The sequence below is a fragment of the Pleurodeles waltl genome, chromosome 1_2, assembly GCF_031143425.1.
Source record: "Pleurodeles waltl isolate 20211129_DDA chromosome 1_2, aPleWal1.hap1.20221129, whole genome shotgun sequence".
Classification (NCBI taxonomy): Eukaryota; Metazoa; Chordata; class Amphibia; order Caudata; family Salamandridae; genus Pleurodeles; species Pleurodeles waltl.
In genome coordinates this window covers 396,305,172-396,331,740 of record NC_090437.1, presented here as the reverse complement: position 1 = coordinate 396,331,740, position 26,569 = coordinate 396,305,172, and the positions used below count along the sequence as shown (strand labels likewise).

Here is a 26,569-nt window from a genome sequence, read left to right as displayed (position 1 = left end):
TCTCGGCACCGTCATGACCCACAGAGATCTCAGCATTCACATCACAGGCGTTCTTCTTCGTCTACACGGGACTACTCTCCAACCCTATCGGACTCACCGTCCCCGAGAGTGTCCCCCATAGATGATGTGAATACGTTCCAGGAGGTCTTAGTACGAGGGGCAACCAAGCTGAACATCCCGCTGGCGGTACCTGCCCCATCGACGTCAGTGATCTTCGAGACCTTGCATCACAGGACATCTTCCAGACCTTTGCTTCCACTGGTTCCAGGTCTCCTTGAACCAGCAATGGATATTTTCCTTGCACCGGCCGCAACAAAGTCTGCTCCTTCCAGACTTATTAAAAAATATCGTCCACCAGAACAAGATCCTCTATTCTTGAGGTCGGACCCAGTTCCTGATTCGGTGGTCATAGTAGCGGCAAAGAAACTGCATTCAACCTCACCATCTTCTTCTTCACCTCCAGATAAAGAGAGCAGAAAGATAGATGCTGCAGGACGAAAAGTATGCTCTACTGCAGCCGTCACGATGAAGGCAGCCAGCGCTACTGCGTTATTAGGACGGTACGATCGTGCCCTCTGGGACTCTTTAATACAGTTTGCGGAACATCTTCCTAAGGATAAAAGGGAAGATTTCCTGGAGGTCGTGGGTGAGGGATCCATGGTGTCTAACCAAATTATAAGTGCTGCAGCTGACTCTTCGGTGCTATCCGCACACAATTATGCACACGGGATAGCGCTCAGAAGGCATGCATGGTTGAGACTTACATCACTCAAACCTGAAGCGCAGCAGAGAATACAAAACCTGCCTTTCTCGGGCTCCACCTTGTTCGGTTCTCATGCCGATGATGAGATGGCTAGAATGAAAGCTGAACTAGATACCTTGAAAGCGGTAGGGATGGAAAGACCGAAAGAACAAAGAAAGGTTTTCCGGCCATATCAACGACGACTTTTCACCCACCGGTATCAGTCGCCACACTGGATGTCTTCGCGCCCCCAGCAACAGCAACAACAGCAGTATCAAAGGGGTTTCTCTACTCAGCGAAGGTCGACAAGGGGTCGTTCAACACCTCAAACTCAGGCAACTCGACAGGCTCCCATGTCTAAGCCCTGAATCTTTGCTTCCCCCTCCTCCGTTATCCACTCCGGTAGGGGGAAGTATCTCAAATCATCTGGACGAGTGGCTACGCATCACAACAGACGCCTGGGTATTGAATATTGTGAGACATGGTTACGCTCTCAGATTCACCAGTCCTCCACCATCTGTTCCACCCAAAACAGCCAACCGCCATCTCGAAGCTCTACAGTTAGAGATCAATATCCTATTGCAAAAAAGAGCCATAGAACCCGTTCCCATCAGCCAGCAAGGGAAGGGGATTTATTCGAGATATTTCCTTGTACCGAAAAAAGACAAACAAGAGTTTCGTCCCATCTTAGATCTGAGGACAGCAAACAAATGGATTCGCAAAGAAAAATTCAGGATGTTAGCCTTACACCAAATTTATCCACATCTACGTCAGGGCGACTGGCTATGTGCGATAGATCTTTGCGACGCTTACTTTCACATCCCAGTAACCAAGAAACATCGAAAATTCCTAAGGTTCACTGTCGGAAAACGCCATTACCAATTTGCAGTTCTACCTTTCGGCCTAAAATCAGCGCCAAGAACTTTTTCCAAATGCATGGCGGTAGTAGCCGCCCACTTGAGGAAACAGCGAATATTCGTCTACCCCTATCTAGACGATTGGCTCATAAAGGCCTCCAGTTGTCTCGAGACACAGCAACATTTCGAATGGACTCTACAACTGCTGCAAAAACTTGGTCTTCAAGTCAATCTCCTGAAATCTACAGCAACACCTGTTCAGAGGTTGCATTACTTAGGGGCCATTGTAGATACCAGGCTAGGAAAGGTGTTTCCTTCGGAGGAACGACGGTTATCGATTCTCCAGAAGTGCAAACAACTGCAGGAAAGACCTCAAGCCACTGCAAGAATAATAGCTTCTCTACTGGGCTCGATGGCGTCTTGTATCCATCTGGTTCCCAATGCTCGCCTCCATATGAGACCATTGCAGGAAAACCTGGAGGATCAGTGGTGTCAACTGAGGGACGATTGGGAGAACAAAGTCCTTCTTTCTCCTCACACCCTACAATCCCTCAAGTGGTGGTGTTTACCCAGCAATCTCTTGGTGGGGATTCCGTTCCAACAACGGCCCCCATCTCAAACCATCGTAACAGATGCGTCACTGATCGGATGGGGGGCGCACATGGAACATCTTCGAGTCCAAGGCGAGTGGTCACAGAGAGAGAGTCTCTATCACATCAACCTGCTGGAACTTCGCGCAGTCCACCTTGCGCTCAAAGCCTTCCTTCCCTCTCTGAGAACGGAAACTCTCCTTCTCCAGACAGACAACGTGGCCACTATGTACTACGTGAACAAACAAGGAGGCACCAGGTCCAGAATTTTATCCAGAGAGGCTCAGACAATCTGGCATTGGCTTCTAGCCAGGAACCTGTCACTAGTGGCAACTCACCTGCCCGGCATCCAGAATGTTCAAGCGGATGCCCTCAGTCGGGTAATGGACGAGAACCACGAATGGGTACTACACGACGACGTCGTTCATTCCATTTTCGCACTCTGGGGTACCCCCTCTACAGACCTATTCGCAACCCCAGAAAACAAAAAATGCCAAAACTTCGCCTCCAGATATTACCATCCAGGGACACTGGGGAATGCCCTGTGGATAAGCTGGTCAGGAGCATTTCTTTACGCCTTTCCACCGCTTCCCCTGATTCCGGCGGTCCTCCAGAAGCTGTCCAATGTTCAGACCAAAATGATCCTAATTGCTCCGGAGTGGCCACGCCAGTGGTGGTTCCCAGACCTTCTTCACCGGTCACTCAAACCACACATCAGGCTACCATATCGTCCGGACCTTCTCACGAAGTTCAGAGGGCAGATATCTCATCCCAACCCCTCATCGTTGAGTTTGGCAGCATGGCTCCTGAGCTAGTGCAATATGGACACTTGAACCTACCTCAGGATTGTATGGAAATTCTGAAGGAAGCAAAGCGCCCTTCCACACGATCAGCCTATGCAAGCAAGTGGAAGAGATTCTGCATTTGGTGTTTACACAACAACATTGACCCGGTTTCCTGTGGAGAACAATCTATCCTGCCATACTTGTTAAGTTTGGCAAAATCGGGCTTACAACTGTCGTCAATAAAAGTTCACTTGGCGGCTGTCACAGCATACAGAAAGAGTCCTTCACAAACTTCCTTTTTTCGGATTCCGATTATTAAGGTTTTCCTAGAAGGTTTAAAGAAGGTTTTTCCCCCCATTAGAAAGCCTTCTCCTCCATGGGAACTGAACGTTGTCTTATCACGTCTGATGCTGCCGCCATTCGAGCCAATACATAAGGCATCGCTGCAACATCTCACATGGAAAGCTGCTTTTCTGGTGGCAATCACTTCAGCGCGTAGGGTCAGCGAAATCCAGGCCCTTTGCGCTCAGGAACCCTACACGGTTTTTCATTCTGCAAAAGTGGTAATGAGAACTCATCCAAAATTTTTGCCTAAGGTAGTCTCCGACTTCCATGTGAACCAAACAATTTCATTACCGACTTTCTTTCCGAATCCAGCTACTCCTGCTGAGAGAACTCTGCACTCTCTGGATGTAAAGAGAGTCTTGAAATTTTACTTGGACAGGACAAAAAGCTTACGAAAATCACAACAGCTTTTTATTAACTATGGCCCAATCAGAACAGGTTTGGGTACATCTAAACAATCTTTATCCAGGTGGATTGTTTCATGTATAATGTTATGTTATCAGTTAGCAAACAAATCCCTTGGTGGTAGGCCAAAAGCCCACTCTACCAGAGGGAAAGCAGCTACTGTAGCCTTGATGAGAAATGTCCCTTTGGCAGAAATATGCAAGGCTGCCACTTGGAGGTCGGTCCATACCTTTACTAAGCATTACTGCCTTGATACAGACGCTAGGGCAGATGCTCAGGTTGGGCAGGCTTTGCTCAAGAATTTGTTTGCATGATTCATGTTTTTCTCAGTATTCTTATATCTACTCCACCGCGGTTATGGGGATGGGCTTGCTACTCTATTCAGTGCTTATGACTATACATGGAAATCCCCTACGAGAGAAGAAATGGTTTCTTACCTGTAACTCCAGTTCTCTCGTAGGGGTATTTCCATGATAGTCATAAGCAACCCTCCCTCCTCCCCGGTGGAGTTGACATAGAACATGAATATTATGGAGGTTGGTACTCCAACAAATGTTTTGTTTTTTCTTCATGTCAGGTTAATAGCCTCCAAAAAAGAACTGAGGCAACTGCCTTTTGCTGTGCATGATGGGAAACAGGAAGACTTTACTTTCTTAAAGGCACAGCTCTATTTTCATTCTGTATAATGGCAGCCTATGGGCTACACTGCCCTACATTGTTTTATTCTCATGAGAGGTGTAAATAAAATATGAGAATGTATTTATTTATGTATTTATAGAATAAATAGAGGTTTAAACGTGAAATTTACACTACAACTGTTTTTTTTCTTCTAACAATTTGGCCTGTGTAGCTGTTCACATAGGCTGCACATTGTTATTCTTAAGTGTTTTTCACAGACCTTTTTGTCAAGGAGCTGATGATTGCACTTAAGAATATACTACACAACAGTGCTCCGGGGTCCCCGCAGGCGCGCGGAACTATTCAGTGCTTATGACTATCATGGAAATACCCCTACGAGAGAACTGGAGTTACAGGTAAGAAACCATTTCTTCAAGGTTAATTCACATTGGTACAGGTTGATCTTGAAAATCATAGATCATGGCACAAAACTGATTAGAAACGAATTATATAACTTAAAATATGGGAATCAAACACCTCCTTTAAGTTTTGGGAGTTTGAGTTTATAGAGAGTAATATGTGGAGTCTTATGTTATGCAATTAAATTTCATACAAATGGAGTCCATCTGTTTTAAAATAATGATTAGGAATTGTAAAAGATAACATGGAGGTAATGTATAAAATATGTGGTACAATCATCATTTTAATAGTGTCTTGTCTTCCCCACCATGATAAATATAATGGGGACCAAGTCAAGAGTATTGTTTGTATTCCGTATTTTGACATACCAAAGATGTAGGAGAGTGTTTCTCGTATAATGGGAGAATGTTTCTCGTATTGTGGGAGAGAACCAAACACCAAAATGTTTAATCTTTGAGGAACACCAGGTATAGTTCATGTTGGCAAACATGTTGATAATAACAAAGTTCAAATGTAAAATCTCAGTTTTATTAAATTTCACTTTATAGCCAGAGATACTGGTGTATAAGGAAAGTTCTTTCAAAAATTGATCCAGAGAAGTTACAGGATTGAACATGTAGATCAGAATATTGCCTGCATATGCAGATAAATTAAATTCTAGAGAGGCATGTTTGAAGCCAGATATAAGTGTATTACAACACATCTGTTCCAGGAAAGGTTCCAAACATAGGGCAAATAACAAAGGGGAAAGTGGGCACTCTTGTCTGGTATCTCTATGTAACTAAAAGTAGGGAGGAAATCCATTAACAAAAACAATAGCCTGGAGGTTAGAGTAAAGTAATGTTTATAAAAGAAATGATTTTTGGGCAATTACCAAACATACGCACATGTGGTAAACCTAAACTGCCATTTAATTTAATCCAGTGAAAGGGCTGCTAGTGGGGAATTACATTTTCCAGATAGGGTGATAATATAGATGGACATTTTAGCATTATCAACAGCAAGTCTTACCTTAATAAAACCAGATAAGTCGGGTTTAACAAGAAGAGGAACAACAAATTCTAAGCGGGAAACTAAAAGCTTTACAAAACTCCTACAAAAATAATTGATAAGAGAATGGGCCTATAATATTTACAAAATTTGGGATCTTTATCTGGCTTAGGAATTATGGTTATCATGGCTTCCAAAAAAGTGCCACTCACTTTAGAGTTAGAGATAAATGAATGTAATTGTTTTTTATAATTTGGGAGCAAAGAATGGAGGCATGGATAAAAGAAGTTCAATAGAAAACCCATCTGGGGCAGGTGCCTTTGCTCTCTTTAGCGTTTAGTTGCATCCGAAACCTCCTAAAGGGGTAATACCAGCCTCTGACTTAGCAAATGTTCCTGTGAAGGAGGGCAGTCGAGGGAGACCGTCACAGACCTTTTGAATATTAGGTGCAGAAGGGGTAGTATCTTTAGTATATATTTTATAAAAGGATTGAAATGAATTGGAAATATCAACATTGGAGATAGATGCAGAATTATCAAATTCATTAATAATAGACTAGTAGCCTTACGCTCTGTTTTTATTGTTAAGCATTTTACCTGCTTTATTCTGGCCACCATGAGATTTAGATTTGATTTTAAGTAGAATATTACATACATCAACAGTAACAAGTTTAAGCTCTGATTTAGATTTAATCAAATTGTGCTGCATAGATGAAGATTTGAAAGTGAAGTAAGCTTGTTCAAGCATTTCATTTTATTTTTTTTATAGGAGATCACATTGATAATTCAACCCCTTTTTTCTGGCAGGGCAAGCATCCCAGTTGCTGGCGATAGAAGTATCACTAGAATCACTAAACTGAAAATACTCTTGTATAAAGGGAGTAGCTTCATTAGTAAATCAGCTATCGGATAGAAATGTCTACCAGTTTTGGAATCAATACTGGAAATATCTAATGAGGTCAATATTTGGGCATGGTGCGATATAAAGATGTAGCCAATTTCCGAAGACTGTAACGTCTGGAGAAACTACTCCATGACCAAAATATAATCAAGTCTGGACATTGGAAATAAAAGAAAGCCAGTGTATCAGGATTGCAAGTTTTCCACTTAGTAAATAGTGGCCTAGAAGTATTGGCTGATAATAGTGGCCTAGAAGTATTGGCTGATTGGGAATGCTTTATGCACTTTATTTATCTGGTTTAAATTTGTATTTAGGTTTTCCATCCATAAAAAGGGTCTAACAATTGGTCAAAATCACTAGCCATAATGATATTGGAGTTTGAGATATTAGCATGTTTTGCAATTTTGAAGAGTTAAAAGTCAGGGTCAGATTTAACAGGGGCATAAACATTAAACAAAGTAATATGTTTGTTGTGGATAATGGCATTGACCAGCACCCATCATCCATCACTTTCACATTGATTGGAAACAACTTGTACTCTTAAAGCTTTATGACAAAGAATGGCAACACCACCTTGACTATAATTTGCGGGAGAGAAAATAACCTGACCAACCCATTGTATCTTCAATTTAACAGATTCAGATGTATTACACTGTTTGCTGTAAAAAGGCAATTTGAGAATCAAGTTTAGAAAAGTAAGAAAGTACCTCTTGTTGTTTTACCAGATGACCAAGCCCACGAACATTCCGTGAGCCAAAGTTAAACAAATTGGATAAATGAAAGTACAGACACATAGACGACAAACTGTATAAAAAGGAAAGGAGACAAAATTACAACAATTATTCAAAACAAACGATAGAAATAAGGAAACAAATCATACAAGCACTCGCAGAAACCAGAGAAGAAGAGAAGGGTAGAAGTAAGGAAAAGGAAATATATAGGAAAGCAGAAGGAGGAGCAAATCAAGGATAAACCTCTGGATCTGACTAGATAACTACTGAGAAGTAATATGAAACGTGTCAGAACCATGACAAGACCAACAGCAGAGCACAGAAAATAAAAATAATGAATTTGGGACAAGAAAAAAAAAAGCTATACAAACCCAAAAACTATTTGAGACTTCTGATTCACAGTATACATCTTGTGTGATGTAATGTTCTGGAGAAAATCTTTCAATTTAGCAGAGCCATTAAAGGATTTAGTAGTCCCTGTATAAGTTATTTTGCATAAGGAGGGTTGAGGAATGCCATAACAAATATTCAGATGTCACATTTGAGGTCTCAAGGCAAAAAATTCCTTACAGCTGCCATTGGTGGCATTGGAGATATCTTGCGATATGAATATATTATGACCTTGAAGCACACAAAAGGTGATGAGAGGCTGCTTTCAATAAGTCTAACCCCTGGCAACAGTTCGGGGTAGCACTTCAACCCATTTTTCAGTTGCTCACCATGCTATCTGTTTGGACGCACCCATAAATGCAAATCAGTCTTGACCCTATTCCTCATGGGAACAGTCCGGCCGGAACTTCCAAGCCATCCCTGAACCGCAACACAAGCAACCCAGGACCAGTTTCACCCTAGTTATGGGCTCGTCAGCCAGGTGCAGCTTGGTTTCAGCAACACAGTGAGGATGGGACACACCTCTGAGCATACCCTTGCCACTTAGGGCAGTAAATGAAACACACAAAACGTGATGGGAGGCTGCATGCAATAAGTCTAACCACTGGCAACAGCTCAAGGTAGCAGTCCAACCCATCATTCTTTTGTTCATCATGCCATCTCAGTTTGGACTCGCATTATGCAAATCAAGTCTTGACCCTTTTGTATGCTTCATGTACTACCCTAAGTGCCATGGGTTGCTCAGTTGTGGGTACCGTGCTCACTGTCACTGGAACTAAGCTGTACCTGGCTGATGAACCCTTAACTTGGCCAAAACTGGTCCTGGGTTGCTTGTGTTCTGATTCCGGGAGGACCAGGTTTGGCAGTTCGGGCTGGACTGTTCCCATGAGGAGCAGGGTCAAGACTGATTTACGTATGGCTGGGTCTGAACTGAGGTGGGTAGTGAGCAAAAAAGCAATGGATTGGAGTGCTACACCGATCAATTGCCAGTGGTTAGACTTATTACAAGCAGCCTCCCATCACCTTTTGTGTGTTTCGTGTACCACCCAGTGTGGCATGGGTATGCCCAGATTTGGGTCCTGTGCTATGTGTGTCACTGAAACCAAGCTGTGCCCGGATGATGAGCCCATAAATAGGGCAAAACTGGTCCTGGGTTCTTTGTGTTCTGGTTCAGGGAGGACCTGACTTGACAGTTTCGGGCTAGACTGTTTCCATGAGGAGCAGGGTCCAGACTGATTTGCATATGGCGGGGTCCCTACTGAGGTGGCATGGTGAGCAAAAGAACGATGAGTTGGAGTGCCACTCCAAGCAATTGCCAGTGGTTAGTCTATTGCAACTAGCACCCCTTCACCTTTTGTGTGTTTCATATATTATGACCATACGATGCAGGTTGCCTTTTGTCTTTAGTCCCCTTTTAAACACAGAGGGTCTGTACATTTTAGAAAAGGCATAATTATGCCACGAGTTTTGGAAGAATGAGGATGAAGTCGACCTAAGCGATAAGCCTATAGCGAGTTAAGAGGAGTAGTAGGAAATCCAAGTAGGGTTGGGAGGAACTTCTTTAAGAATTCAATAAGATTAAGGCCCTCAAAAGCCTTGGGGAGACACATTGTCCTGTTTCAATAATGTTGGCCTCCATAAGAATCCATCTGTATTTAATCAGTTGTTAATTCACATAAGTAGCACTCATAAAAGGCTGAAGGGTCCTCACCTCACCCAAAATGGTACCCAAAATTGGGTTACTGGGTGAAGAAATAGGTGATGGGGGAGCATTATTTTTCCTCTTAGAATTAGCTACAGAAGAGGTAGCCTTAACCCCCTACAAGTGAGTTGGTAGGTATATTAATATGACGATTCTTACTATGAGGCAGTCACTACAGAGACTTTGTTCTTCCCTTACATTAAAGAGGTACAGAGAAAGCAGCAAGACAAACTATCATGCACAAAAAATCAGGATAACAGAAAAGATACTTCCAAATTACCAGAGTAGAGTATAAAATATAAATCCCTATGATGAGAAGCATTGAGTCAGAAACATCACATAGTCAGAGACAAATACCTTGTGCCCAAAATGAAGAAAATGGGTTCATTATCCAAAAACGTGAAGCATCAGTTGAACAAGCATTGCATTTCCTCAGGAGAAGTTCCTTGAAGGGAAACAAATGTTGCCGCTCGCACTGGAAGGAAGAAATGAGGAGAAAACTCAGTTTGAGAGAAAAAAAACACCACAAGGTGCAATATCATTTCAGCACCTGGTGGGATAACAAAAGGTTAAGTGAAGCAGCAGAAATATCTTTTCCTTTTCTCGGGTCGGAGCTCACAGGACTGCCGCCATCCTGCCTGGCATGTAAAGCCATACCGTATCTTTTTAAGTTAGGTATTTAAGGATGCATATAACATGTTAACTTGTTTGTTTTACTGAGTTATTATAGTTTTGAATTTGTCTGTTAAAATTTCCATATTAGAATAATTTTATATAGATTACACATACAGCTGTTGTATCACCAAATCAACATCTAACACTTGCCTTTTGTTTTTTTCTAGCCTGAAACGCAGGTTCGTCAAATAGCAGTGAAATTTGCAAGCACTGTTTTCTCACCAGCCCACATACCTTCGAGATATCTGCTTTTATTGGCTGCAGGAGATCCGTAAGTTCCAGAAGGCATTAAATGAATGTAGTACTTTGTCTTTGTAAACCGGTTATATTTTCCTTTTGTTGCTTGTTTTAGTATGCTTCACTCAAATTTGAGTGGTAGAAAACCAAGGTCAATTTGTCTGCTCAGATTAAATATTTTCCTCCGTTGGGGTTCGAAACTGTGGTGATACTGCAGAAGCATAAGTTGCACAAACTTACTGATCTTTAGCTATTTCTAGGTTAAATTCACTGACATAAATCCTACTCTTGCAAAAACTCTTTCAGATGTATAACTTAAATAGTTGTACAGCTATTAAAAAGGAACTATAATTGACCGTTCTACATCAAGTTACAGGGTGAGATAATGTTAAAAATCAATCAGTCATGATTTGTAAAGCGCAGCAATTCACCTGTGAGGGTCTCAGGGCGCTTGTGTTGCTAGCTTCTTCGCTGTGCTCTGTTCATTCAAACAGCCATGTCTTGTATCCTTATCTGAATTCCAGGAGCGATGAGGCATTCCTGAGGTGCAGGGGAAAGTCGTTGCAGGCTTTGGCTGACAGGTGATAGGAGCGACCTCCTCTGTTGGATCGCCAGGTCCGGTGGGATGTCTGCGAGAAAGAGAAGCAGATCGCAGATGTCGGCTTGGTTGGTGGAAGGTCATTCATTTCTTGATGAATGCCGGACCTTCGCTGTGCTGGGCTTTGTATGCATGGATTAACATCTTGAACTGGCATCTATTCTGAATTGGGAGCCAGTGGCGCTTCTTGAGGTGTGGGTTGATATGTCTCCATCTGGGGAAGTCAGGGATGAGTTTTGCTGCTGAGGTTTGTGTTGTCTGTAGCCTCTCCAGGAGGAGTGCAGTGATTCCTACATAAAGGATGTTACCATAGTCCAGCCTGCTGGTGACAAGGGCTTGGATGACAGTCCTTCTAGTGTTGAATGGGAGCCACTTGAAGATCTTGCGAAGCATGCGTAGGGTGTGGAAGCCAGCGGACGAGATTGCGTTTGACTGTTTCTGCATCGATAACTTGCTGTCCAAGATGCAAGGCTGCGGGCGTGGTTTGTTGGGTTTGGGGAAGCGCCGAGTTCAGCATGCCATCAGGTGTCGTTCCACGTTGAGGCGTTCCCAAAGATAAGGATTTCTGTCTTATCCGTGTTGAGCTTGAGGCAGTTGTCCTCAATCCAATCAGAGACGTTGACCATATTTCTGTGGATGTTGGTGAAGGGGTCTTCTTACAACAAGAGGATGAGTTAGGTGTCTTTGCATAATGTTGAGTCCATGTGATCTGATGATGTTGGCCGGGGGCATCATGTACGTGTTGAAGAGGGTGGGTGTGAGCGACGATCCTTGTGGGACTCTGCAGATGATCTCCTTGGGTTCTGAGGTGAATGGTGGGAGACAGATTCTCTGGGTTTTACCGGTGTGTATGAGGGGATTTATTTGAGGGTGTCTCCCTGGATTCCGATTTGGTGGAGTCTGTTGATCATGTGGTGGGAGACGTTGTCGAAGGCGGCTGACAGGTTCAGGAGCGGGAGGGCTGCTGTTTTGCTGCAGTCTGGGAGGGCCCTGATGTCGTCAGTGGCTGCGATCAGGGCTGTCTTGGTGCTGTGGTTGGCTCAGAATCTGGATTGAGAGGGGTCCAGGAGTTTGTAGTAGTCCAAGTGTTTGACGAGTTTCTCGTTGATTACCTTTTCGAGAACCTTTGCCGGAAAGGCTAGCAGGGAGATGGGCCGGTTGTTCTTCGAATCTGCTGGATTGGTTTTTTCAGTAGGAGCCTCACTTCAGCGTGCTTCCAGTCTTCAGGAAAGTAGGCTGTGGTGACGGAGGCTTTCAGATTTTTTTTCGGGCTTGTCGCCAATCGTCTTGCTACCGAGGTTGAAGACGTGGTGGGGACATGAGTCCGTGGGTGCTCCCAAGTGTACGGAGTTCATGATAGGGATTGTGGCTTGAGTTTTGAGAGGGTTCTGACAGGTGAGCAGGTGTTTGTGTTCGTGGGTGTTAGTCGGCTGATGGTGTCAGCAGTGAGGGGTTGGCATTTGAATTTATTGTCCTGGAAGAAGTCCACCGTGGTATAATTTCTTAGGAGTCGGTGATGTCATTCCCAGTGGCTGCGGGGTTGGAGAACTCCTTCACAATGGTGAAGAGCTCCTTGATGTGGTTTGTGCTGTCTTCTATGCAGTCTGCTATAGCTTTTTTCTCTGCTTCTCTCAGAAGGCGGTGGTACTGGTTGAGTGCTGTTTTAAAGGCTCTATCGTCGTCTGTCTGTTCTCTAGTATGCCACTTCCTTTCTAGTTACCTGCAGTTGCGTTTGGAGGATTTCAGCTCCACTGTGAACCAGCTGGCCCTCCTGGCTGGTACTTTGAGTTTGGCTGGCTTGGTGGGGCGACTGTGTCTGCGCATTCCGTGATCCACTGGGAAAAATTCTTCGCAGCCTGTTCAGGGTCAAGTGATGTGTCTGGGAGGTGGGAATTGAGTGTTGTTCCACTGGTCTTCTGATACCTTTTTCTATTTTCAGTGTGTGGAGCTGGGGGCGTGCTGCCATTGTTGGTGGATCCTGAGATGGTTTAGTGGATGCTGTAGTGGCTGGTCCACGTGAGCTGTGAGACGTGGTTTCACTTGACTCTGTTGCTGAATGTAAAAATGGGGTGAGCATGTGTCTTGCGATGTGGGTGGGGTCATTGACAAGCTGTGAAAGCCGATGCTTCTCATGCTTTTCAATAGGTTTGGTTGTGTTTGTGTCGTCTGGGTTGTTGAGGTGGAAGTTGAGGTCTCCTAAGAAGATGTAGTGCTTTGAGGCGATGGTGATGTGGTCAGTGATGGTGTTGCAGAAGCTGGGGCGTGGTCCCAGTGGTTTTATTCGAGGGTGCCTCTGATGGTGCTTTTTCCGTCTGCATGAAGATGGAAATTGATATGCTCCGTTATCAGGGTCCGGTCTTCTGAGACGGTTGTGCAGGGGATGGTATCCTTGTAGATGATGGCAATTCCACTTTTGTTTTTGTTGATTCGGTCCTGGGTGTGTTATCTTGTAGCCTTCGGGTATGACGATGTCTGGCACGGAGGCGAGGTTCAGCCAGATCTCTGTGAGGAGGATGATGTGTGGGATGAGAGCGTGTCCCAGATCTCCATGGCATGTTTGCCAAGCGATCTTGTGTTGAGTAAAAATCATTGGAGTTTTGCCATGGCAGTCTAGGTCAGCGTGGTGGGCACAGTCGTGTCTGTGGTGTCTCCGGTATGTTGGTTGTTTTGGTGTTGCAGGTGAATTGGCAGTGCTGGCAGGAGAGCAGTCCTCTAGTGGTGCATGGAAATGTGCAGCAGCAATTGTTGTTGATGTGTCCAGGGCTCGGAGGTCTACGGAGGTGTAGCTGCCCGGGATGGAAGAACCAGGGTTCCTGGCGCTGGTGCTTTTGGCATGCCCGCTGCACGTGGGCACTGAACAGCTGCACTGTGGCCTCCATTAAGTAGGTCCTGGAAGGAGGGAGAGGTGCTCGGAGGCAGTGCATGGGGCTAGACAGGAGGCAAGGAGCGGCAAATGAGGAAAATACAAGGAAAAGCAGTAAAAAAACTAGGAAAAGCAGGAGAAAGCACTCAGAAAATGGGGGAAGGAGAGAGAAAGCAGTAAAAAAAAACAAAGGAAAAGCAGTAAAAAAACTAAGGAAAAGTAGGAGAAAGCACTCAGAAAACAGGTAGGAATCGGAGCGATCCAAAAGCACAAAAAGAGCTCGCCTGGGACCTGGTCAATAGGGTCGCAATGCAGCTTACATTAAGTAGGGCCTAGGCAAAGAGCTGAACGCTGGGAAGCAGTGGGCCTGGCTAGACAAGAGGCTTGAAAACGGGCAACAGCAGCAAATGAGGAAAAAACAAGAAGCAGTAAAAAAAAAACGAGGGAAAAAGCAGGAGAAAGCACTGAGGAAGCAGAGTGATGCAGCAGCACGTGGCGAGCTGGCCTGGGATGCTTTTTGACCTGTGAATACATTGTCTAAGCAGAGCCATATTAAAAAAGGATGCATCTTATCATATTATTTTGTTGGTGTATGAGTTTCTACAATATAATCTGGTTCTCCACCAGCAACACAGTGTTGGTGTTGCAGGCTGGCAGCTATATGATTAATTTAGAAAGGCTTTAAAGCTCCACCTCTTCCAGTTCAACTCCTAGTTCAGAGACTTTTGGTTATCAAACTCCAAGGTATATGGTGCTAGATAAATTGTAATGATGATCATCATGATGGTCATAGTCAATGTGATGTGGCTTCAGTGTGTTTTTTACTTTTTATAGTCTAAAAGTACATACTTTGGGAAGCCTAGCCGTTGTGTAGTAATCACAGTTCATACTGTAACCGCTGCTTTGAATTTTAAGATGATTTTTTTTTATTTGAGTCGGCTTCAGAATCATGGCTTGGAACATTTCTTGCTTTGAGAGTGAAATTCAATATTCTGCTAATTGGTTGCAGTGCCAAAGTATGTGCATCGGCATCTGTCATCTTTCCAGCATCCTCCGGCCTTCACTTTGTTCCTTTTGTAAAGCTTGGTTGAAGTCTGGTATCAGTACATCTATGTTTTACTTATTGTTTATCTATCCAAGAAGCTCTTCGTTGTTTTATGCACCCTGAAGAAAATGTGTTGTGATTCTTTATTTTATATGTCCCAGCCTACTTCTTTTTCCCATCATGTTGGGCTTGCTGGTTTTGTCGCTGTTTGGCTAAACAGTTTGAGCAAGATCTGATATAACCAGGTCTGGTGGCTCAGTGAACTACTGCATCCCCTTCAGGAATCTGTGTTTGACCTCAAGGTCACAGGTTTGAATGCTGCAGGGTCCAGTAAGCATTATAACCTTTCAAGATCAATAGAATGAGTACCATTGAGTAACAATGAACATCTGTTATTTCAGCACCAAGATACCCTCGTGGTTGAACATGCACCTTACAAATACACATGTAATGTTATGTTATGTTCCCTTTCAGCATCCATTTTCCATTTTCTGTGAGGGGCCTAGAGGTTCCCTTGTTGTCGTCTGGAATTAGTACCCATTATCATAATTAGAAATAGCAATGTCTATCCCTCTTAGATAGGCTAAAGTCAACCTTGAGGTTTCCCTCTTTTGATAATGACCCTACCCTTCAACAGCGTTTCTCCTGCCATCCTTTAAAGTCTCGTCCCATGTGTTCCGGACTGAAATCCTGAATGACATAAATAGGTGTAAATGGAGATGAAAAGAAAGAACGCCTTAAACTGCTACTTCATCCTATAATCCCAACTTGATACTAGTTATCAGGGATGAATCGAAACCTCAACTTCTCATTTCTCTTTATAGCTATTATTCCGCCCAAGAGACAAGAGACCACTTTAGGTGATCTATGAAGCATCATTGTTTTTCATTTTCCTTTATAACCCTCTACTCTATGAAGCACAGCTCAGCCCATTGTAAGTTAAAGGCCAAGTTAGGAATAGTGATGCCTTATTTCTCAGTCAGAAGGTTTCACAAGGTGTACCTAATCCATTGTTTATCACCAACCCAGATGAAATTGTTGATGAGTGTCTTAAATGTTAATGGGGGTGGGGAACAAGATGGTCTGAAATAAATAAATGAGCTTGGGTACTGCAATCATTTTTACAGTAGATGCTCTCCCCAGCCAATAAAAGTTGCCCCATACCTTATCCACAGGGAAACTTCTTTGTTTTCCATTTGTAGTGAGTAATTTAGAGCAATAATTTGAGTGCTCTGACATGCTACAACAGAAGTAATACTTGACCATTATGATTACCTGCTACATTAGTGATATATACTTATGTAAGAGATCCAGAGTTTTCATTGCAGCAATTGGAGTTAGTCAAGGACCAAGTGCTGGCAGCACAATTCTTGGCACTTTAAGTTATTTGTTGTTTGTACTTAGTAGGATCTTGGTATAGCACAATTTAGTTTTAAGAAATTTTCATTGTTTCATGCAGTGAAGACCTTGAAGCCGAAAGCAAGATCAGCCAGAGTTGTACTCTGTTCTTCATCTAGAAGAAGTGCAGTGCAATCTGTGAATCGTCTGCATGGTTAAGTTGTTAACTTTACAAAGTGAGTAGGCTGACTGTTGTTTAGATGCGCAGGTTTAGCAAAAATGAGAAAAGGATGAGGTCCATGAAACTCTACATCAGATTTTAGCTCAAGCATGGCCTCAAAAATACTATCGGAAAATGATTCTTAAAGAAAGTTATGATGTTCTTCAAGAGTGCCCCAGCGCTAAAGCTAATTGACCATCAAAGCTAAGAAACTACTGATATGCCAGACCCAACAGCCAGGTTTTAAGGCTGTGTTTGAAAGAACCCTCCTCCTTCATGGCCCGTAGATGAAAGGGAGAGAATTCCATGCAGAGGCGGCCAGGAACGTGAAGGATGACTGGTCTCACTTTTCCTTTTTGGTTTTAGGGGCAACCACGAACATGACATTTGATGACCCCAAGATTTTCACAGGAAGGTAGGGTGTAAGCTTATTAGCCAGATACTGAGACCCGGTCTGATGAAAAGTTCTGTGGCCAGCATACTCCCTTTGAAGCAAACTCTCTCACGGACTGGCAGCCAGTGCAGCTCTTTGAGATGACGATGGATATTATGACTTCTATGAAGATTTAATAGGAGCCGAGCTGTGGCATTCTGCACTAGCTGGAGTCTTAAGTTGGCTGGTAGTCCCCAATACATGGAATTAGCAAATCCAGCCAAGACGTGATAAAGGCATGTATTACCAATTCCTCACACTGTATGGGTAGCAGAAACAAAAACTTCTTTAAAGATCTCAGTGGGCCAAAACAAACACCCAGGACACTGTCCACCTGAGGGCCAGATTTCAAACAGAAGTACAGCATGGTCACCAGTGTTATATGTTGATCCAAGACCAAAGACCCAATTATAGTACCACCAGCATTGTTAGAGGTTTGTTACGGTGACCATCATTGACCGTGTACTCATCCTGGGCACAACAAAACCTTTTGTGCATTTTGTGCATCATCTAACACTTGGATGTATCCAAGTCTGCCCTATTTAAGAGCTTTGGCACATTTATGGAAACATAACACTAGCAAATACATGTTCATAGCAAATGTGGCTGTAGATACACATGCCCTGCATACTCCTGCCATCTAGTGTTGGGTTCGGACATTTACAAGCTTTTTTTTGATCTTCGAAGAAGTCTTTCGAGTCACAAGGTTTTGAGTGACACCTCCTGTGGTCTTAGATGCTCATGAACACCAACTTCATTGTTAGATTGTTTTTTTCTGCCATTGAGCTCAGGCACAATTCTGCACGTTCCCAGTATCAATTAGTTCATCTGTTCCTGTTGTGTCCTCAGAGTCCATTCTCTTCTGTTGCGAGAAGACTTCTTCCACTGCTAATGGTGCAGATTCTATTTCTGTATGTTCCGGTCTATCCTTCGAAGAATGAACACATGCCTGAGGTAGTGGAACATACATCTTTCAAGAGATTCCCCTGATATCACTCTAAATAATCCAGGAGCAATCTTCACAGTGTCTACAATCTTTGCCTCTTGCAGAAGCACGACAAGTGTCGCTGTGACTGTTTATCGTTCCGCAGCAAGAAGACTCTACGCCAGCACCAAGACTGATGGTGGGCTCACAAAAGGATGGCACAATCCTCCTCGAAATTCCAGACATTTTTGGTGAGGCATATCCCCTCATCACCGAAGAGGAGGAAGAGACACTCTGTGAGTCGCCCGACCTTCCACCACACCAGCCCATACATTGTTCCTAGACTCCCAACATCTGGGAGTCTGGTGAGGAGAAGCTCTTGGATAAAGAACAAACACCCGAGTATGTTCCATCTAGCTCGGCCAACTCCAGTCTACGCTTGAAAACCACTCCTCACGTGGGTTCTTTTGATACCCCAGCACCTCCAAAACCTCCAAAATGGGTGCACACCAGAGCCAAGTGCTGCCCTTCTAGGTCATAGGCTTCAGATGGGTACGTCTGCCTGCAGATTTCTCACCTCTAGAACAATCCCTGGATCCAGAAACTTCAAAGCCATAATACAGTCAGTAGAGGGTGCTGGACTCAGTTGGTGCCGGAAGTGATGTCCGACGACGGGCCCGAGGCCATAAACCGCCTACCCCAGAAGATAGATATCAGTTCCCTTTTTTCCATGCCTTAGATGGAGATCCGAAGCTTAGATCTCTGGGTAGTTTTCCTAATGTAAAAAATTTCAAAAGCAGTACCATGTTCCCTCAAACTAAATTGTGTTTTAAACCATGTACAGATTGTGAGGGACAGATGTCCATCACTGATCCCCAGTCTATATGTTTATGGTGCTTGGGCTCTGACTATAACCCTAAACTCTGTTCATCCCACCTCAGCATGAACCCAAGGCCATCAAAGAGTGGGAGGCTAAACTCTTTACATCAGGGCCAAGGACGACCATTGGCATTGGAAGCACTCTCAACATCATTACCGTTTGCCTTCTTCTTTGTTAACTATGCACAGAAAGCACCATAAACATTCGAAGAAGTACTCCAAAGTAAGACACCCAGATGATCCTGACTGACAGGATATTCGCCTCGAAGTCAGAGTTAGTTGAGATACTGACAGGATCCTCTGTGCAGCCCTGCTCCACTGCTGGGACTGACTTTGGACAGGCTTCCACTGTGACTGGATCATTTGGCACCAGCTCCCCTGGCGGAGCCTTTGACACTGCAGTTCCCTAAGTTCCTGACACCGGGCTCAGATCCAGGGGTGTTGCTCAGCACCATGTACAGCATGTCTGCAAAGGCGATGACTTCATATGGGTTCCCCCAGGCACAACTGCTCCACCACTTCTCCTGTTTTCCTGCTGTTGAATCCGGTGCCTTTGCTGCCCTGCTTTGCCCGGCCATTTTGATTTTTGATGCTACAGCTACCTTCATGGCTGCCGCCACACCCCCTCCAGATACTGGCACCACAGTATCTGGAGGAGTCAATAGTGCTGCGGACCGACAAAAAACCCCTTGAGAGGCACAGAGGTTGATGGAAGAGGAGGCTTACCAACCACACCTCCATGACGCAGACTTAGCCCCACTGGAATGCCTACTCAATGGAGAGCAAGTACAGAATCCCCTGTAAGACTTTCAGGGCCTGTCATTGGCTAATGGCCTGGATACCTTGCCATAATTGACTATGGAGAGTTCTGCTGGGCCACCAATGCCTGACTAATCCCCCCTCCCCAAATAAAATCATGCTGAAGGCTGATTTACAGTTGCCATCAGCAGAAACAATGACTAGTGTCCTTAGAGAAGTCTTACTGCCCCCATCAGTTACAGCAAAACCCTTGCTGCCTTTAAATGAGTCTTTGCTGGTGCCGGTCTTGACAGCATAGGAAAAGCAGCAGTAGACAGGCTGGTGGCCTGACACTACCACTCTGCACCAGGTGACCCGCAATTCAGTTCCAAACACCCAACACCAGAGAGCCTGGTTATCCAGGCGTCCTGCTCAGGTATGCAGTTGAGTGGCACTTTTCCTAGGGTGCCATTGGATAGGTAGTCCAACTGACTTGGGGCAAGAAAGTCTTCTCGGCTGAAAGTATGGCCTCAGTCATTGAATGCTAAATGCCTTCTCACCCAGTATACCCATGCATTGTGGGCCACGCAAATGATGCTGCCGCATATCCTTCAATACATGAAGGATTCAACGTTGTAGAGTTTCTACATCAAGAGTCACTGCATGTTCACTGGGCCTTCATCTTCCACCAGCAACCAAGGACTTTTGATCCTTTCGCTGCGTATGTGGCTTTAAAGAGGTTCCTCCTTCTGTTCCAAGCAACATCAGACACTCCAGCAGCAGCCGCCTAACCCCATTGTTTTTCAACATAGGGGTCATTCTGGAGGACAAGGCCGTGGATCCTCCTCCTAGTCCTCATCTTCCCTCCCCCACATCTTCAGGAAAGCAGGCCTAGTTTGTTTCACTAAGCTCACATTGAGCCTGTAGGAGAGGAGGTGTCTCATTTTCTACTGGCCTGGAAGGTCATTACATCTGACCAGTAGGTCCTTCAGATTATAGAAAAGGGCTACAACCTTCCCTTCCTTCAGGTTCCACCTCTCATCCCACTCTACCCTTTCTCTTTATCTCCCAATCATTTGGACATTTTGCCTCAGGAAGCGGCAGCTCGCCTTTTGAAAGAGGCGATTGAGTTAGTGCCAGACAAGAAAATACACCAAGGTTGCTACGCATGTTACTTCCTGGTGCCCAAGAAGGATGGTGGCATGCATCCTAATATAGACCTCAGAAACCTGAACTTCTCTCGTAGGGGATTTCCATGTATAGTCATAAGCACTGAATAGTTCCGCGCGTCTGTGGGGACCCCGGAGCACTGATGTGAAGTATATTCTTAAGTGCAAATACCAGCCCTTTGAAAAGGTCTGTCAAAACCACTTAAGAATAACACTGTGCAGCCTATGTGAACAGCTACACAGACAAAATTGTTGAAAAGAAAAAACAGCTGTAGTGTAAATTCACGTTCAAATACCTATTTATTCTAGAAATGTAATAAAAAATACATTCTCATACTTTATTTACACCTCTCATAAGAATAAAACAATGCAGGGCAGTGTAGCCCATAGGCTGCCATTATACAGAATGTAAATAGAGCTGTGCCTTTAAGAAAGTAAAGTCTTCCTGTATCCCATCATGCACAGCAAAAGGCAGTTGCCTCAGTTCTTTTTTCTGGCTCCTTTCTGACAGGACCCTGAAGCATTGAGCTCTACCTCACAAAGCGTTTTTTGACAGAAATTCAATTAAAATCCTTTGAATTTCAATTTCACTCTACGTTTTTGATTTTGAGTGAACATTTCCTAACCTTTTCTGTCAAATTCTGACAGAAATTCAAGGTTTTTCTATTTAGAAATGCCTTAACTTTTTGACAAATGTCCTTCTTGTGGCAGAAAAAAGGCTAAAACAGATCCACACCAGGTCTGTATAATTTGCCTTCCATCCAGCCACAAGCCTGATTCCTGTGACATCTGTAGAACTTTCTCCAGAAGGACTCTTCGTGATAGGGAGAAAATTCGACTTCAGGCTAGAGAGGACAGGAGAAGAAGTGGTCAATCTGCCACAGAGCGAGGAGAAGGTCAGTCTTCTACCAGGGCTCACCCTGTTTCCTCTGCAACTTCTGCCAGGCCTACTCAGAAACGGCATAGGTCTCCGATGACGTCGAGGGCATCGACGTCGAGACCAGGAACGGCGCCAACATGCTCGCCGTCGAGAACCGGTTCACCGGCGAGAAAGAAACATCGTTCGACGTCGGCAGCCGTTTCGCTGTTGAGACGGCGTAGACGCTCGCCGTCGAAAGTCTAGGTCACAGTCGACGCGACGAGATCGGTCGACGCCGAGAAGATCTGAGTCCGGTTCGCCGTTGACGCGGCGAGGACGATCGGCGTCGGCAGAGAGTGCTCGACGTCGGAGACGGTCGCCGTCATCACATCGACGGCGAGGAAGGTCGTCGTCAAGAGGATCTCGGCGACGAGGGGAATCGACGTCAGGAGGCACCCGCCGTCACTGTACTTCGACGTCGAGGAGTGTGTCGACGTTGAGGCGGCAGTCAAAGAGACCTAGAAGGGTTTATACCACTTCAGAATCCTCGGCCTCAATCATCCTACTTCCAGCTTCGCCGCAGATCTCTCCTCAACAGTCGCCGTTGCCGCAGACACCAGTAACACCTACAGCTCCTCTTCCGGCTCCCCCTTCAGAGTCTGTTCCGAGAACTCCAGCGGAATCCAGAAGACATTCCAGACATTCCTCTAGACGTTCATCTTCTTCTCGGCACCATCGTCATGAGTCACTTCAGAGATCTCCACATTCGCGTCATAGGCATTCTTCTTCGTCTACACGGGACTACTCTCCAACCCTATCTGACTCACCGTCCCCGAGAGTGTCCCCCATAGATGACGTAAATACATTCCAAGAGGTCCTAGTGCGCGGGGCGACCAAACTAAATATCTCGCTGGCGGTACCCGCCCCATCGACCTCAGTGATTTTCGAGACTTTACACCAGAGGACATCTTCAAGACCTTTACTTCCACTGGTCCCAGGTCTTATTTAACCGCCAATGGATATTTTTCTGACACCGGCCACAACGAAATCTGCTCCTTCCAGACTTATTAAAAAGTATCGCCCACCGGAGCAAGATCCTCTTTTTCTAAGGTCGGACCCAGTGCCGGACTCGGTGGTTATAGTAGCGGCAAAGAAGCTACACTCTACATCACCGTCTTCCTCCTCACCGCCGGACAAAGAGAGCAAAAAGATTGATGCTGCAGGTCGAAAAGTATGCTCTACCGCAGCCATCACAATGAAAGCAGCCAGTGCCACTGCTTTATTAGGAAGATATGATCGGGCCCTTTGGGACTCTATGCTGCAGTTTGAGGAGCACCTACCCAAAGACAAAAGGGAAGATTTCTTGGAGGTCGTGGGTGAGGGAGCCATGGTTTCCAACCAGGTAATAAGCGCTGCTGCTGATTCTTTGGTGCTTTCGGCACACAACTACGCTCATGGAGTAGCGCTAAGACGACACGCATGGTTGAGATTGACATCTCTCAAACCAGAGGCACAGTAGAGAATTCAGAACTTACCATTCTCAGGCTTCACTTTGTTCGGCTCTCATGCCGATGACGAGATGTCAAGAATGAAGTCTGAGCTAGACACTTTAAAAGCGGTAGGCATCGAACGCCCAAAAGAACAGCGAAAAGTATTCCGTCCCTACCAGAGAAGGCTTTTCACCCACAGATATCAGACACCACACTGGATGTCCTTGCGTCCCCAGCAGCAACAGCAACATCAAAGGGCCTTCTCGACACAGCGAAAGTCGACAAGGGGTCGTTCCACACCGCAAACGCGGGCAACTCGCCAGGCTCCCGCGTCTAAGCCCTGAATCTTCGCTTCCCCCTCCTCCGTTATCCACTCCGGTAGGGGGAAGTATCTCAAATCATCTGGACGAGTGGCTACGGATCACATCAGACACCTGGGTATTGAATATTGTGCGAAATGGTTACGCTCTCAGATTCACCAGTCCTCCTCCATCTGTTCCACCCAAACCAGTCAGCCACCACCTCGAAGCTCTTCAGTTAGATGTCGCTATTCTATTACAAAAAAGAGCTATAGAACCCGTCCCGATCAACCAACGTGGGAAAGGGATTTATTCAAGGTATTTTCTAGTGCCAAAGAAGGACCAACAAAAGTTTCGTCCCATTCTAGACCTAAGGACAGCAAACAAGTGGATTCGCAAAGAGAAATTCAGGATGCTATCCTTGCACCAAATTTACCCACATCTTCGTCAGGGCGATTGGCTCTGCGCGATAGACCTTTGCGACGCTTATTTTCACATTCCGGTGAGCAAGAAACATAGAAAATTCCTAAGGTTTACCGTCGGAAAAAGTCATTACCAATTTGCGGTTCTACCCTTCGGCCTCAAATCAGCGCTGAGAACTTTTTCCAAATGCATGGCGGTGGTAGCCGCCCATCTGAGGAAGCATCGAATATTTGTCTACCCCTATCTAGACGATTGGCTCATAAAGGCCTCCAACTATCTAGAGGCCCAACAACATTTCAAATGGGCGCAACAGCTGCTACAGGATCTCGGTCTTCAAGTCAATCTTCTGAAGTCAACAGCAACGCCTGTTCAGAGGCTGCATTACTTAGGGGCCATTATAGATACCAATCAAGTCCTTCGGAGGAACGACGATTATCGATTCTCCAAAAGTGCAAACAACTAGAGAGAAATCCACAGACCACTGCAAGAGTAATAGCCTCTCTACTGGGCTCGATGCCGTCTTGTATCCACCTTGTTCCCAATGCTCGTCTCCATATGAGACCCTTACAGGAATGCCTAGAGGATCAATGGTGTCAACTGATGGACGATTGGGAGAGCAGAGTCTTTCTTTCTCCCCACGCCTTACAGTCCCTCAAGTGGTGGTGTTCACCCAACAATCTCTTGGTGGGGATTCCTTTCCAACAGCAGCCTCCAGCTCAAACCATCGTAACAGACGCATCATTGCTCGGATGGGGAGCGCACATGGATCATCTTCGAATCCAAGGCAAGTGGTCACAGAGAGAGGGTCTCTATCATATCAACCTGCTGGAGCTTCGCGCAGTCCATCTTGCGTTCAAGGCATTCGTACCTTCTCTGAAAACGGAAATTCTCCTCCTGCAAACGGACAACGTGGCCACCATGTATTACATAAACAAACAAGGAGGCACCAGGTCCAGGATATTATCCAGAGAGGCTCAGACAATCTGGCATTGGCTTCTAGCCAGGAACCTGTCGATAGTGGCGACTCACCTGCCGGGCAGCCAGAATGTTCAAGCAGATGCTCTCAGCCGCGTAATGGATGAGAACCACGAATGGGTAGTTCGATGGCATCTGTCGCTGTAGATACGCATGTTCTGCAATAGCTCGCCATCTGGTGTTGGGCCGGAGTGTTACAAGTTGTTTTTCTTCGAAGAAGTCTTTCGAGTCACGGGACCGAGTGACTCCTCCTTTTGTCTCCATTGCGCATGGGCGTCGACTCCATCTTCGATTGTTTTTTTTCCGCCATCGGGTTCGGACGTGTTCCTGTCGCTCCGAGTTTCGGAGCAGAAAAAATAGTTAATTTCGGAAGATTTTCGTCGGTATTGTTGCGTTCGGGATCGGCGTACTTAGATTCAACACCGCATCGAAGATCGAAGAGCTCCGGTACCCTTCGGGGTAGTTTTTCGATCCTCCGTCGGGGCCTGGTCGGCCCGACCGCGTGCTGAGGAACGCCGATGGAACGGACCCCGTTCCGTTTCTGCCCCAAATGCCACAATAAATACCCCTACACAGACCAACACTTGGTCTGCAACCTGTGCCTGTCACCTGAGCACAGCGAAGACACCTGCGAGGCCTGTCGTGCGTTCCGGTCCCGAAAAACACTCCGAGACCGTCGAGCCAGAAGACTTCAAATGGCGTCCGCACCGACAGCCCGACGGGAGTTCGAGGAACAGGAAGAGGAAGGTACCTTCTCGATCCAAGACTCAGACTCCGAAGGATTCGACGATACACAAACCGTGAGTAAGACGTCGAAAACCACACAAAGAAACATTTACAAGGCCCAGGGGACGCCACTGCCACCAGGCCATGGCTCAACCCATAAAATCGGTGACCGACCGTCGGCACCGAAAAAGGCCCAAACAGTGCCGAGATCGTCCGACTCCGGTCGAGACACCGGCACGCAGCCTTCTCGGGACCGAGAAAGTGCTGGAGACAAGCCTCGACACCGAGATGCCGGTGTGGACACGGCTCGACGCCGAGACAGCGGCACCGAAACAGATCGACGCCGAGAGGTTTCGGCCCCGAAAAGGAAAAAAGTCACCTCGGAGCCGAAAAAACACGCAGACAAAGTTTCGATGCCGAAACAAACTGCAAGCGACCCAGCTTCAGGCTCTTATACAGAAGAGCACTCGCTAACCTCCCAAATGCAGAAGCATAGGTTTGAGGAAGAGCTACAAGCAACTGATGCGGACCATACGCAAAAGCGTATCTTCATTCAGCAGGGGACAGGAAAAATAAGCACCCTTCCCCCCATTAGGAGAAAGAGAAGGTTGGAGTTCCAGACGGAACAAGCACCACAACCAAAAGTGGTGAAAAGAGTTACACCACCACCCTCTCCTCCGCCCGTGATTAACGTTTCACCAGCACAAACGCCATCACACTCCCCAGCTCACACCACCATGAGCCAGGGTGACCAAGACCAGGACGCATGGGACCTATACGACGCCCCAGTGTCAGATAACAGCCCAGAGGCATACCCTACAAAACCATCTCCACCAGAAGACAGCACCGCGTACTCTCAGGTGGTGGCTAGAGCAGCACAATTTCACAACGTAAGCCTCCACTCAGAACAGGTCGAGGATGATTTCTTGTTCAACACACTCTCCTCCACCCACAGCTCCTACCAAAGCCTGCCTATGCTCCCTGGTATGCTCCGGCACGCAAAAGACATATTTAAGGACCCGGTCAAAAGTAGGGCAATCACACCAAGGGTGGAAAAAAAGTATAAGCCGCCTCCTACGGACCCGGCTTTCATCACAACACAGCTGCCACCAGACTCTGTTGTTGTAGGAGCAGCTAGGAAAAGGGCCAACTCTCACACATCTGGAGATGCACCACCCCCAGATAAAGAAAGCCGCAAGTTT

General features: G+C 45.7%; 1 protein-coding gene across 2 annotated transcripts in view; it reads left to right on the top strand.

Moving 5' to 3' along the window:
* The window catches only part of ECPAS (Ecm29 proteasome adaptor and scaffold), a 790,558-nt gene that overhangs the window by 183,942 nt on the left and 580,047 nt on the right, over positions 1-26,569 (top strand). For both annotated transcript variants that reach the window (XM_069240017.1, XM_069240008.1), the window contains exon 15: positions 10,318-10,421. In XM_069240017.1, coding sequence (XP_069096118.1) covers positions 10,318-10,421 — 104 coding nt within the window. The remainder of the gene's footprint in view (positions 1-10,317; positions 10,422-26,569) is intronic.